Source organism: Canis lupus, chromosome 4 (assembly GCF_011100685.1).
Source record: "Canis lupus familiaris isolate Mischka breed German Shepherd chromosome 4, alternate assembly UU_Cfam_GSD_1.0, whole genome shotgun sequence".
Taxonomy (NCBI): domain Eukaryota; kingdom Metazoa; phylum Chordata; class Mammalia; order Carnivora; family Canidae; genus Canis; species Canis lupus.
This window is the reverse complement of record NC_049225.1, coordinates 24,580,399-24,593,286: the sequence shown is the minus strand read 5'-3', so window position 1 is coordinate 24,593,286 and position 12,888 is coordinate 24,580,399. Positions and strand designations below refer to the sequence as shown.

Genomic DNA, 12,888 nt, shown 5'->3' with positions numbered 1-12,888 from the left:
GCTTCCCACAGAGCAGGGAGCCAAACTCAGGGCTTGATATAAAATGAATCTGGGTTCCTAAGTAGTTAGAGGAATTTATGGTGACCATTGACATTGACACTAAGAAGCAATGACTTGAAGATTTAATTTTAAAATTATTCCAATAATTATTTATTCACCACATACTATGAGCCAGAATAGTGACTGTGCTAGACATTCAGAATTCAGTGGTAAACAAAAAAAAAGGACTTAATTTCTGCTATCATAAACTTAAAGTATTTATGGCATTATGTGCATAAAAAATATGACATAGTGTTACAATAACCTTGGTCTTCCTGATGCTTCATGGGATAGAGGTTGGTCCGGGAGCCACAGAATCTGGAACACTGGCTGGACTATGGTGCCTTCTGCCTTCTAACTGAGGACAACATCAAAGCACAGGAGTGTTTTCAAAAAGCCCTTTCTCTCAACCAGAATCATATCCAAAGGTATGGGTGAAAGGGAGATGAAGAATGAGTAGGAGCAGATAAGCTTTTATATGAAATATTCTTGGTTCCATGACTGTGACATGGGACCATGCTGTTAATTATGTTGGTGGTCTCTTCTCAGCTTGTTGCTCTGTGGTGTCCTGGCTGTCCTGATGGAGAACTATGAGCAGGCAGAAATTTTCTTTGAGGATGCTACTTGCTTGGAACCAACTAATGTTGTAGCCTGGACTCTACTTGGTATGGTATTTTCCTGTGATATAGATTGTGTTTTCTTCCATTATAAGATTCTCACTTTCTCTTTTCATTCTGTAATGGCTCATCACGTCGTTCTTACACTTTGGTAAGAATATGGGAAATACAAGTGAAATGTTGCAGTTCTTAAGTTTATGGTGGTGGAAAACTAGTCACATTTATTTCAACATCTTTATTTTTTCAGGTTTGTACTATGAAATTCAAAACAATGATATTCGAATGGAAATGGCATTTCATGAGGCCTTCAAACAACTTCAGGCACGAATGCTACAGGCACAAATAATGAAGCAGAGGAGCACTGGTACTGTTGAGTACATTGAAGAAGGAGGGAAAGTAGAAGAATCCAGTTTAGGCCCTTGGGGAATCACTAATGGTTCTTCTGCAACAGCAATTAAGGTGGAAGCCCCAGCAGGTAGGACCAGAAAATGGAAATAAGTGGCTATTGGGAAAAGTAATGGCCTTATGAATAGGACATGGCACGTAATAGGTATATAACACCCAGTTAAATAATTGTCAAATGAATCAGTAGACAGAGTTTTGAGTTGTCCCAGGGATACCAGGAAAGACTCCTTCTAAATAATTCCTCATTCATATGAATGAAAGTCTGAAGCTTTTACTGTTGCTATTTGGGTTTTTTAGTCTTAGAGAATTTACTGTTTCTGTGTATACATAAGAGGGGTACCATTGTAGAAGAGTAAATTTCTTTCATTTTCCCCTCACTTTCTTTAACAACATTCTCAATCTCTGTGATTATTTTTCTTTTTTTTTTCAAAGATTTTATTTATTTATTCATGATAGTCACAGAGAGAGAGAGAGAGAGGGGCAGAGACACAGGCAGAGAGAGAAGCAGGCTCCATGCACCGGGAGCCCGACGTGGGATTCGATCCCGGGTCTCCAGGATCGCGCCCTGGGCCAAAGGCAGGCGCCAAACCGCTGCGCCACCCAGGGATCCCTATTTTTCTTTTTTTTTAAAGATTGATTTCTTTATTTTAGAAAGAGAGCATGAGCAGGAGGGGCAGAGGGAGAAAGAGAATCTCAAGCAGACTCCACGTTGAGCGCGGAGCCAGATGCCAGGCTTGATCTCAAGATGCTGAGAACATGACCTCACGTGAAACCAAGAGTCAGATGCTTAGTGGACTGTGCCACCCAGGCACCCTCTCCCACCCTTGTGATTCTCAAGTTTATTCATGTTTTTATAAACACACACACACACACACACACACACACACACTCCCTTTTTCCCTGTTCTTCATTGCCATTCTCCTTTCCTCCATTTTAGGAAATCAATCATTCTAATGTGTTTAATATGTGTGCCTTTGTTTAATATGTATATGCCTTTCTTGCATATGTTATTTTGTTTATGTGTTATTGCATATTGTTATTTTACGTGCATGTATTTTTAATAGTTTGAGGTATAATTGACATTTCATAAACTGCACATATTTAACACATACAGTTTTATATGTTTGACGTATGAATATACCCATGAAAACATCACCACAATCAAGTTAATGAACATACCCCAAATCTCCAAAACTTTCCTTGTGCCATTTTTTTAAAAATATTTTATTTATTTATTAATGAGAGACAGAGAGACAGAGAGAGAGAGGCAGAGACACAGGCAGAGGGAGAAAAGGAGCCTGCTGTGGGACTCGATCCCAGTCCCAAGATCATGCTCTGAGCCAAAGGCAGATGCTCAACCACTGAGCCACCCAGGCATCCCTCCTTGTGCCCATTTGAATCTCTTTCTCTGGCTCCCATTTCCAGACAACCAACCACCAAGTCTCTCTCTGTCACCATCAATGAGCTTGCATGTCTAAAATTTTAGAAATTTTCTAGAATTCTAAAATTCCCAAAATTCTCTAGAACTTCTAGAATTAAATAGAATTGCACAGTATGTTCTTTTTTCACTAAGCACAACTATTTTGAGATTCAAACATGCTGTTGCCTATATTAGTATTTCATCCCTTTTTATTGCTAAATAGTATCCCATTATATGGAGATACTACAATATGTTTATCTATTCACCTATTGATAGATATTTAGAGTGTTTCCAGTTTGGGACTATTAAAATAAAGCTGCTATGGATATTTGTCTACAAGTATTTTTATAGACATACACTTCCATTTCTTTGGGTTAATACTTAGGACTTGAATTGCTGGGACTATGGGTTAGCAGTGTGCTTTTAATTTTATTTTTTTCTATTTTTAAAAAATTTATTTAAATTCAATTAACATATAGTGAGCGTATTATTAGTTTCAGAGGTAGAGTTCAGTGATTCATAAGTCTTATATAACACCCAGTGCTTATTACATCATGTGTTCTCCTTAATGTCCATCACCCATTTACGCCTTCCTCACACTCCCCTCCCCTCCAACAAACCTCATTTTGTTTCCTATGTTAAGAGTCTCTTATGGTTTGTGTCCCTCTCTGATTTTTGTATTGTTTTATTTTTCCCTCCCTTCCCCTGTGCTTCTGCTTTATTTCTTAAATTCCATATATGAATGCAATCATCTGATAATTGGCTTTCTCATATTGACTTGTTTTACTTAGCATAATACTCTTGAGTTCCACCCATGTCATTGCAAATGGCAAGATATCTTTTTTTGGGGATGGCTGGATAATGATATATATATATATAGTGTGTGTATACTATATATATATATAATATATATACAATATATATACAATATATATACAATATACATACTATATATATATCATCCTCTATATATTTATCTGTCAATGGATATCTGAGCTCTTTCCATAGTTTGGCTATTGTGGACATTGCTGCTGTAAACATTGGGGTTCAGGTGCCCCTTTGGGTCACTACATTTGTATCTCTGGGGTAAATACCTAGTAGTTCAATTGCCGGGTTATAGGGTAGCTCTATTTTCAATTTTTTGAGGAACTTCCATACTGTTTTTTTTCCAGAGTAGCTTCACTAGCTTGCATTCCCACCAACAGTGTAAGAGGATTCCCCTTTTTCTGCATCCTTCCTGACATCTGTCATTTCCTGACTTCTTAGTTTTATATACTTTTAATTTTCTAAACATATGGGGAATTTTCCAGGTATCTTTGTTTTTTATCTATAATTTAATTTCATTGTGGTTAGAAAACACACTTTGCATATTTGAATCCTTTTAAATTTATTTTGATTTGTTCTGTGATCCAGCAAAGGATCTATCTTGATAAATGTTCCATATTCATTTGAAAAGAATGTGTATTCTGCTGCTGTTAAGCATTCTATAGAATTTTAGGTTAAATTAGTTGATACATTCAACTCTCCTATATCCTTTGTAGTTTTATGTCTTTAAAGTTTTGTTTTAATAGTTCTTCTTGCCTCATATTTCCTTTAACTTTATATTTGTTTTATATTCAAGGTTATTTGGATTCCATCCTTGAAAGTGATGCTAAATAGGCATCCAGTTTTATTTTTCTCTATATAGAAAAATAAAATTTTTCTCAAAATTATCTATTAAACAACTGTCTTTTCTGTTTTGTTGTAAAGTATATGTCTCCAAGCTTTTTATTCTGTCTTACTGGTCTGATCTTAAAACAATATTATATCCTTTTTATTGCTGTGGTGTTGTAGTGTGCCTTAATATCTGGTATATTAGGTTCTCCCATTTACTTGCCTCCCATTTTTATATCTGACTTGCCTATTAATGGACTTTATTTATCTATATTTATTTTTAAAAATTTCTTTAGAGCACTTTATTTTATTTAATATGCACTAAAAATATTTACCTCTTAGTTATGTCTAATACTTTTACTGAGTAATCTACTGTCTGAACTGCAGAAGTTGAAGTTTTAAAAAAGGCAAATGATTTACCACAAATCTGTTGACACCTGAAAAACATCTAATGGCAAGTCTTCTGTTTTGGTCATTTTATATTCTAAGGTGTCCATACAAAAGTAGGACTAAATTTTTTAATCTAACAAAAGAGAAGCCTGTACACAGTCTGAAACACACATCTTAGATCTGAGCATCACAAATAAAGAGAAGAAAAATGAAACCAAGCCAAAGTGGTTTATCTGCCTCAGGCACTGAACTCAGGTTACTAAAGGTGGGTTTAGTCCAGTAACCATTCAAGTGGGGATTGGCTCATTTTTAGGATTTACTTCCAGGCCTCTTCTGAGTCCATTAAGCCCCCAGTCAATGCAGATGTCCCACTTGATGGACAGATGAGTAATCTAACCCCACTGGGTTTATTTCAATAGTTTGATATGTGATAAGCTGCTTCTGAAGATTTTCTGAGAAGTCTGTTCTCTATTAAAATAAGATAGAACCTCAAAATATGAATGTGAACATTTTCTAATGTTATAGACAACATATATTACAAATCCACTCTTATAGGAATATTAGTAAGAATACAAATTAGCTTAAAAAACAGGCTCATGGGCAGCCTGGGTGGCTCAGCGGTTTAGCACCGCCTTGAGCCCAGGGCCTGATCCTGGAGACCCGGGATCAAGTCCCATGTCGTGCTCCCTGCATGGAGCCTGCTTCTCCCTCTGCCTGTGTCTCTGCCTCTCTCTCTCTCTCTCTCTCTCTCTCTCTGTGTGTGTGTCTCTCATGAATAATAAATAAAATCTTAAAAAAAAAACAGGCTCATCTATATGTATTTTATAGTGAGTTTATCAAGTACATAAACAATCCAGTTGAAGTTTTTATTTGGACCTCACTGAACTTATTATTTTAGGGATAACATCTATGTTATTAAATCATTCTATCCAAGTATGAGGAAGGTCTTTCCATATCCTCAGATCTTCTTCTGTGTCCTTTATTAAAGTTATAGCATTTTCTCCAATGAGGCTCTGTTTAAGTAATTCATAATAACCTTTTGGATAACACTGCTACCATAAAGAACCTTACTTTAATTTTATTTTCTCATTGGTTATTGCTGGTATTTTTTAGTGTATGCTATTGATTTTGACATTTTATTTGTTTTTAAAATTTTATTTATTTATTTATTCATAGAGATGCAGAGAGAGAGAGAGACAGAGACACAGGCAGAGGGAGAAGCAGGCTCCATGCAGAGAGCCTGACGTGGGACTAGATCCCGGGACTCCAGGATCATGCCCTCGGCTGCAGGCGGCGCTAAACCGGGGCGCCACCGGGGCTGCCCGATTTTGACATTTTAGATTTTAGTGTATTCTGTTGTTTTTAGATTGAATTTGTATATGTCTCTTGTTTGACTTTTATTGATTCTAGTAGATAATTAATTGTATTTTTTTTTCTAGAATATGATTATCATATTATCTGCTAATAACAATAATGTTAGTGTTACCTTTTCCCTCCCAATTCTCAAACTACTTATGTTTTCTTACTACCTCCAATAATATATTTTATGTTAGTCATGGTGGTCAATTGTATCTTCTTTCCTATCTCAATGGGAATGAATTTTAAATTCGGCTATTAAATATAAAATATACTGTAAGCTCTGTCAAAAAACATTTATAGAATTAAGGAGATCCTTTCTATTCTTAATTTTCAAGGAATTTTTTTTATTCACAGCTGTTAGACTTTATCAAATTTTTTTCTGCATTAGTTGAAAAAAGTAAAATAATTTTCGTTATTATTTTACTATTTTATTATCATCTGTGCTGTTGAAGTTATGTATATATAATTGTATTCTTATGTAGAAATACAATATAATGGTATGCTCTTATGCAGCTCTTCCTAACTCTGCATTCAGTGATATAACATTGGTTGCGTGAAATCAGCTATGATAGACAAACACTACAAACCAGACTTCATACATATTCAAAAGCCAATTGTTGAACATTTACCAGCTCACTACTTGATATATAAGAAAACCTCAAGTATTTGTAAATTAAACAATACACTTCTAAATAACCCATAGATCAAAGAAGAAATCACAAAATAGTTTGAACTGAATGATAACCCAACAAATCAAAATTTGTAAGATGAACTATATTAGTTCCCAGAGGGAAATTTATAGCTTTAAATGCCTCTATTAAAAAATAAGAAAGATCTAAAACCAATTATCCAAGATTCTATCTTAAGAAGCTAGAAATAAATTAAGTCCAAAGTAAGTAAAAGGAAAAAATAATAAAGATCAGAGTAGATGTCAATGAAATGGAAAATAGACAAGAATAAAGAAAATTAATGAGGCTAGTTGTAGATTCTTTGAAAAGATCAATTAATAGATAAATCTGATTAGAAAAAAGAGAAGATACATAGTACCAATATCACAAATGAAAGAGGGGACACTACTGCAAATCTTATAGATATTAGAAAGATAATAAGGGAAATTATTAATAATGTCAACAAATTTAACAACTTGTATGAAATGTAAATACCTTGACAGACATACAAAGCTTAATCAGAAAGAAAGAAAATCTGAATAATCAAGACAAAGAAAACTCCAGGCCTACCCCATTCCTATCATAAACTTAGAAAATATAAGACGGAATACTTCCCACAGTTTGACCATAATTATCACTGTCATATTCAAAATCAGACAAATCCATCCCAAGAAGAGTACACACCAATAGCCTTCTTGAACCTGGACATAAAAAATTATTAATATTACTCCATAAATTTTAGCAGCATATATAAAAGATAACATTGAAGGAAGTTTGATCTTACATTTGAAAATCAATGTGATTTACCACTAGAATAGCTAATTAAAAAAAAAAGATAATACTAAGCAATGGCAAGGTTATAGAGTAGCTGGAACTCTCAAACATTTTTGGTGGGAGTGCCATATGGTAATAGCCACTTGGAAAAACCGCAGTTTAAAACAAGTTAAACACATATGTGCCAGCAATTTCACCCTAGCTATTTACCCAAGAGAAATGAAGACATTGCAAAGATTTGTACACAAATGTTCATAGCAGATTTATTTATAGCAGGCAAAAACTGGAAACAATCAAACTGCCTATCAATAGGTGAAGGGATAGTAAATTTTCTCATATCTACACAATCAAAAACTACTCAACAATAAAAAGAAACAAATCATGTTTGTTACATATAACAAATCATGTTATATACAACATGGATAAATCTCAGAAACATTATGCTAAGTGAATAAGCCAGATGCAAAAGAGTACATATTATATGATTCAATTTAAGTGAAATTCTAGAAAAGGCAAAACTAATCTGTATTGACAGAAAGCAGATTAATGGTTGCCTTGGGCTGGGAGTTGAGGATTAACTTCAAAGAACACAAGAGAGCTTTTTGGGGTGTTAGAAATCTTTTGTATCTTGATTGTGATAGTGATTACCTAAATGTATACATTTGTTAAAATGCACTGAAGTATATACTTAAAGGGGAACACTTTATTATATATAAATTATACCTCAAAAATTGAATATTAGTATTTTTCATTAGGATCATCACGTACTCTTCAGTCATCAGTCTGAAGTATTTAACCATTCTCTTTCCTTAAATACAGTGTAGCATTGCCTCCTACATCTCCCAACAGTTTGGGTTTTCTTTGTTAGATTCTCTTATTATACTCATTACATGTAATCATCTCCCAATAATGTAGTTTACTTTCTAAGAGTTCACCTGCACTCACATTTTCCATTTACTGATAACTCTCAAATCTCTATATTTAGCCCTAACATCCCTCTAGAACCTAGGAGCTGGATTTTCTTTCTTTCTTTCTTTCTTTCTTTCTTTCTTTCTTTCTTTCTTTCTTTCTTTCTTTCTTTCTCTTTCTTTCTTTCTTTCTTTCTTTCTTTCTTTCTTTCTTTCTCTTTCTTTCTTCTTTCTTTCTTTCTTTCTTTCCTTCTTTCCTTCTTTCTTTCTTTCTTTTTGCTTTTTATTTAAGGAGCTGGATTTCTACTAGTAAACTCAACTCCTCATCTCCCAAATTGATTTTACATTGCTTTATTAAGCACCCAAGATCATGATCTCAGAGTCATTCCTGTTTCCTCTTCCTTTCTAGATTGAACTTCTAGAACTTCCCTATAGTGGGTTAATTCTCAAGACTATCTAGTTTTCTTTCAAAATGCTCCTTGTGGGATGCCTGAGTGGCTCAGGGGTTGAGCATCTGCTTTTGGCTTGGGGTATGATCCTGAGTCCTGGAATTGAGTCTTGCATTGGGCTCTGCCTGTGTCTCTGCCTCTCTCTGTATGTCTCTCATAAGCAAATAAAGTCTTTTTTTTTTTTTAATTTTTATTTATTTATGATAGTCACAGAGAGAGAGAGAGAGGCAGAGACACAGGCAGAGGGAGAAGCAGGCTCCATGCACCGGGAGCCCGATGTGGGATTTGATCCCGGGTCTCCAGGATCGCGCCCTGGGCCAAAGGCAGGCGCCAAACCGCTGCGCCACCCAGGGATCCCAATAAAGTCTTTTTAAAAAGGCTCCTTGCATCTTCCCTTTAAGCTTCCACACTACTTTTCATTACCAAATATCCAGATTGTTGTGACAGCCTTACTAAAACCTCTTTGTCCTCATCTGTATTGTTTTTCTCCTTGCTACAAAGCACTGCTAATCTTCATAAAATACCACTTTTCATCTTCTAATTTTTCTGTTTAAAACCCTATTGTTTTCTCCTTTTGCCTACAGAAGAAAAATCCTAGCATTAAAATATCAGTACAGTCTAACTCCGACCTGTCTTTCCCTTAATTTTCTCTAGGAAACCCTCAATACCCACTAATATAATTAGCCTGCTACTTCTGTGTTTTTTGCCAATAGCATGCTCTCAGTATTAAACGCACCTCCCCCTCTACCTATCCAACTTTCAAAGCCATATCTTTTGCTCTAGCTGAGGGTGACCTCTTCTTGGGAGGTCATCTGGCACTGGTCATTTCCTGCCTGGCATTGCTTTTTATTTTTATTCATCATACATTTATTTATTTGAAAGGCAGCAAGGCATGTTCAAGAGCTTCAGCAAATTATTTAACTTCTCTGTGATTCACTTTGCTTAAAGGAGCATAGTGAATGTTTTGTGAGATTATACATTAAAGTTATTAGTACAATTTTTAGTACAATTCCTGGCATATAGTCATGCTCAAATATAGCCACTAATGATGATGATGACAATGATGATAGTGGTGATTTTTGAACACTAAGAACAGAATTCCTGTCCTTCAGGAGTTTGAATTTAATCTAAAAATATATTAGCTTTCTCATTTAGATCCTTAACATTCTGGATTTAGCAAATAGCTTTTGTAATAGGTATTTCTTTGACATGATCATGACTCAGGCTAGCAGCAGGGTTGGACTAGGGGTCATAGTTATAGAAGCTGTGCTGTCTATTTGGCTTGAACTTTTTAAATTATTCAGAAATATAAAAAGTCTGGGGCACCTGGCTGGCTCAGTCAGTGGAGCATGTGACTCTTGATCTCAGGGTTATACGTTTGAGCCCATATTGGGTGTAGAGATTACTTAAAAACAAAATCTTTAAAAAGAAAGAAATATAAAAAGTCTATAAAACAGGTTTATTCATGCAATATTTAGGAAATATGCTTCTGGGATCCCTGGGTGGCGCAGCGGTTTGGTGCCTGCCTTTGGCCCAGGGCGCGATCCTGGAGATTCGGGATCGAATCCCACGTCGGGCTCCCAGTGCATGGAGCCTGCTTCTCCCTTTGCCTATGTCTCTGCCTCTCTCTCTCTCTCTGTGTGTGACTATCATAAATAAATAAAATTTTTTAAAAAAGGAAATATGCTTCTTATACTTTGAATATAATGATATTTTATATCCTGTAATAACCTTTTAATATCTAATATAGGAAGGGTTTTTCTTTCTTTTTTTCTTTTTTTTTCTTTTTATTTATTTTTTTTTTTGGGGGGGTTTCTTTCCTCATTAAAGTTTAATCTATTTAGGACCATCCATTCTAGATGACTTTCTTGAAGAATCCTCCAAACTGCAGTCTGACTCACGAGAACACATTATATCCACACAATCTCAGGATCCAACTATCAGCCAAAAACCATCCAACATACTTCTCAAGGAGATGCCAGTGAAAAAAGGTACTTAGAAATAAAGATTTCCACTTGAAAGAAGGGCATAAACAAACTAGACAAGGATGAAAATTATTATGATGACCAATATGGCAATCTTAACTTGTTTGAAGTTGATTATTTGTCATATTGCCTAAGTTCCTTCATATGAAGTTAGGTTCTGATAATCTGAACTCTGTAGTGCAACTCTCTCAATAAGCAAGGATTTGTATTTAGCTCGGAGAAGGGGCTAACTACAGACTTATGATTAGAGTATCTACAGGTTGTGTTTCACATTCAGGAAGATCTGAATACTTTTAATAACCATTTTATTTGGTTGTGACATGAATTTGCGACCACCAGTAGTCTAACCTTGAGCACTTTTGAGATCTTTGGGCACTGTTGCCCTAAAGGAATCTATTGCTTTTCAGACCATAACCTCTTTCATATATTAGATTAGAATTTTCTCCTTGCTATCTTGGTAGTAATGTAGCTCACTGCCTGAGCTTCTGACATTTTTTTCCTTTACATCTAATCATCTCTTCTTTTAATATAATATTTTCAGAAACATCAAAATGTCAAGATTCATCAATCGTTTTGTATCCTAGCCCTTATGGTGTTTCCCAAACTCCTGCCACCATCTTCATGGAGACCATACGTTTCTTGATGAAAGTCAATGCTGTGCAGGTCAGAATATTTGGGAAAGGGCAACTAGATGGAAATATTTTAGTGAACTACTTCTTCAATCCATACTGGTATCTTTCCAAGCTTTAATATGTATGATGCAGAAATCAAATATGCTTTTGAGAGTATACTGTAGGCCCAATGGTATGAACATCCAAATATGAACCACTCTCTACAGAGAGCATCAGAAGACCATACTGCAAATCTGTTCCCTCAGAATACCAGCAGAGCAAAATCAGACTCTAAAGGATATATATTTATTATCAGAACTCATATTTATGTGAGTGTTGGGGGTTCACAGGAGCCTAATCATATACCCTTCTTCCTTTCTAGGTTGTAAACAATTATAAACATATACATGATACTATATGAGGGAATAAAAATATTATTTTTTTATTTGTATAATTAGGCTGGAGATGTGACTAGCCTCAGATTTGACTTACTTATGCAGTCATGGGTAGAGCTACTGGAGAATTGTCCCTTCCTCCCAGAGAAGAGCGTCCTGTGAGGTCTGCCTACCACACGGGAAACAAGAAATATATCTGTGAAGCAAGCAGTAGGAGAAAGAGCAAAATGCAGTAGCCAGGAGACTTGGCCTTGATCCTGAAGAGTGCATGTTCCACTTAAGGGTGGAGTAGGCCACATTAAACAGGAGCTTTTAACACATTTCCCAATAGAGAAACAGGCTTTCTGTCTCCCGGATTAAATAAGTCACTATCCCCCCCTTCTCCAGGGCAAAGAGCCAGAAATGTATGTAGAGGGAACAGCTCCAGAACCTCTTCTTACTATTTTTCTAAGAAGATGTAAGTGTTAATGGGAGTTGGGAGAAGAAAAGAAGGGCTCTTCCTTCTGCTTAGAAAGTACATCTGACTTTGTCAAATTTGCAAGCCTTATATAGCATTAACAACAAAGAATAGCCCAAAGTATAAAACTGGCAAACATAAATAAGAGGTTTTCAGAAACAGGTATTTATGTTTCCAAGACCTTGAGTTTAGAATTTTAGAAAAGGAGGTTTTGCCTCACTGTCAGTTTTCTGAATAATTACAGCTGCCTGAAAAAGTTACCTCATGTGTCAGTGGGGTGGTTAATGTGTTTTTTATCTGCTGCATAATAAGTATATGCAAAAACTCACCTAGTATGCTCACCAGCAAGACCAGAATTGTGCAGTACTGCAGATTTTTCACTTTGAAATGTCTACATCTGGTGACTAGGTAGAATACCTGGTAATGGACCCATGATGTGCTGAATCTTTATAATTCACCTCTAACCTTTTGAGGTTGATAATCATTTCATTTGTTATTTGTTATTATCAGGGACATAATATTCAACTGCAAGAGCTAAGGTACTGATACAATGCAGCTATTTACATATTCCTTATAATCTAATTTTTCCTTATAGTATGTGCACAGAGTGCTTGCACATGAGCTGTTATGCCCTCAAGGAGGCCCCAGCTGTGAGTATTACTTGGTGCTGGCCCAGACACACCTTCTCAAGAAGGACTTCGCCAAGGCAGAGGAATGCCTTCAACAAGCAGCTCAAATGGACTACCTGGTAATAACTT

The 12,888-nt window shown here is 35.6% G+C and overlaps 1 protein-coding gene across 10 annotated transcripts in view; it reads left to right on the top strand.

The window, feature by feature from the left end:
• CFAP70 (cilia and flagella associated protein 70) overlaps window positions 1-12,888 on the top strand; it is a 95,364-nt gene that overhangs the window by 66,669 nt on the left and 15,807 nt on the right. For 9 of the 10 annotated variants that reach the window (XM_038534317.1, XM_038534323.1, XM_038534322.1 and 6 more), the window contains 6 exons: window positions 334-467; window positions 589-704; window positions 904-1,131; window positions 10,527-10,673; window positions 11,209-11,330; window positions 12,726-12,878. In XM_038534317.1, coding sequence (XP_038390245.1) covers window positions 334-467; window positions 589-704; window positions 904-1,131; window positions 10,527-10,673; window positions 11,209-11,330; window positions 12,726-12,878 — 900 coding nt within the window. The remainder of the gene's footprint in view (window positions 1-333; window positions 468-588; window positions 705-903; window positions 1,132-10,526; window positions 10,674-11,208; window positions 11,331-12,725; window positions 12,879-12,888) is intronic. The other variant, XM_038534320.1, reaches the window with a different exon arrangement.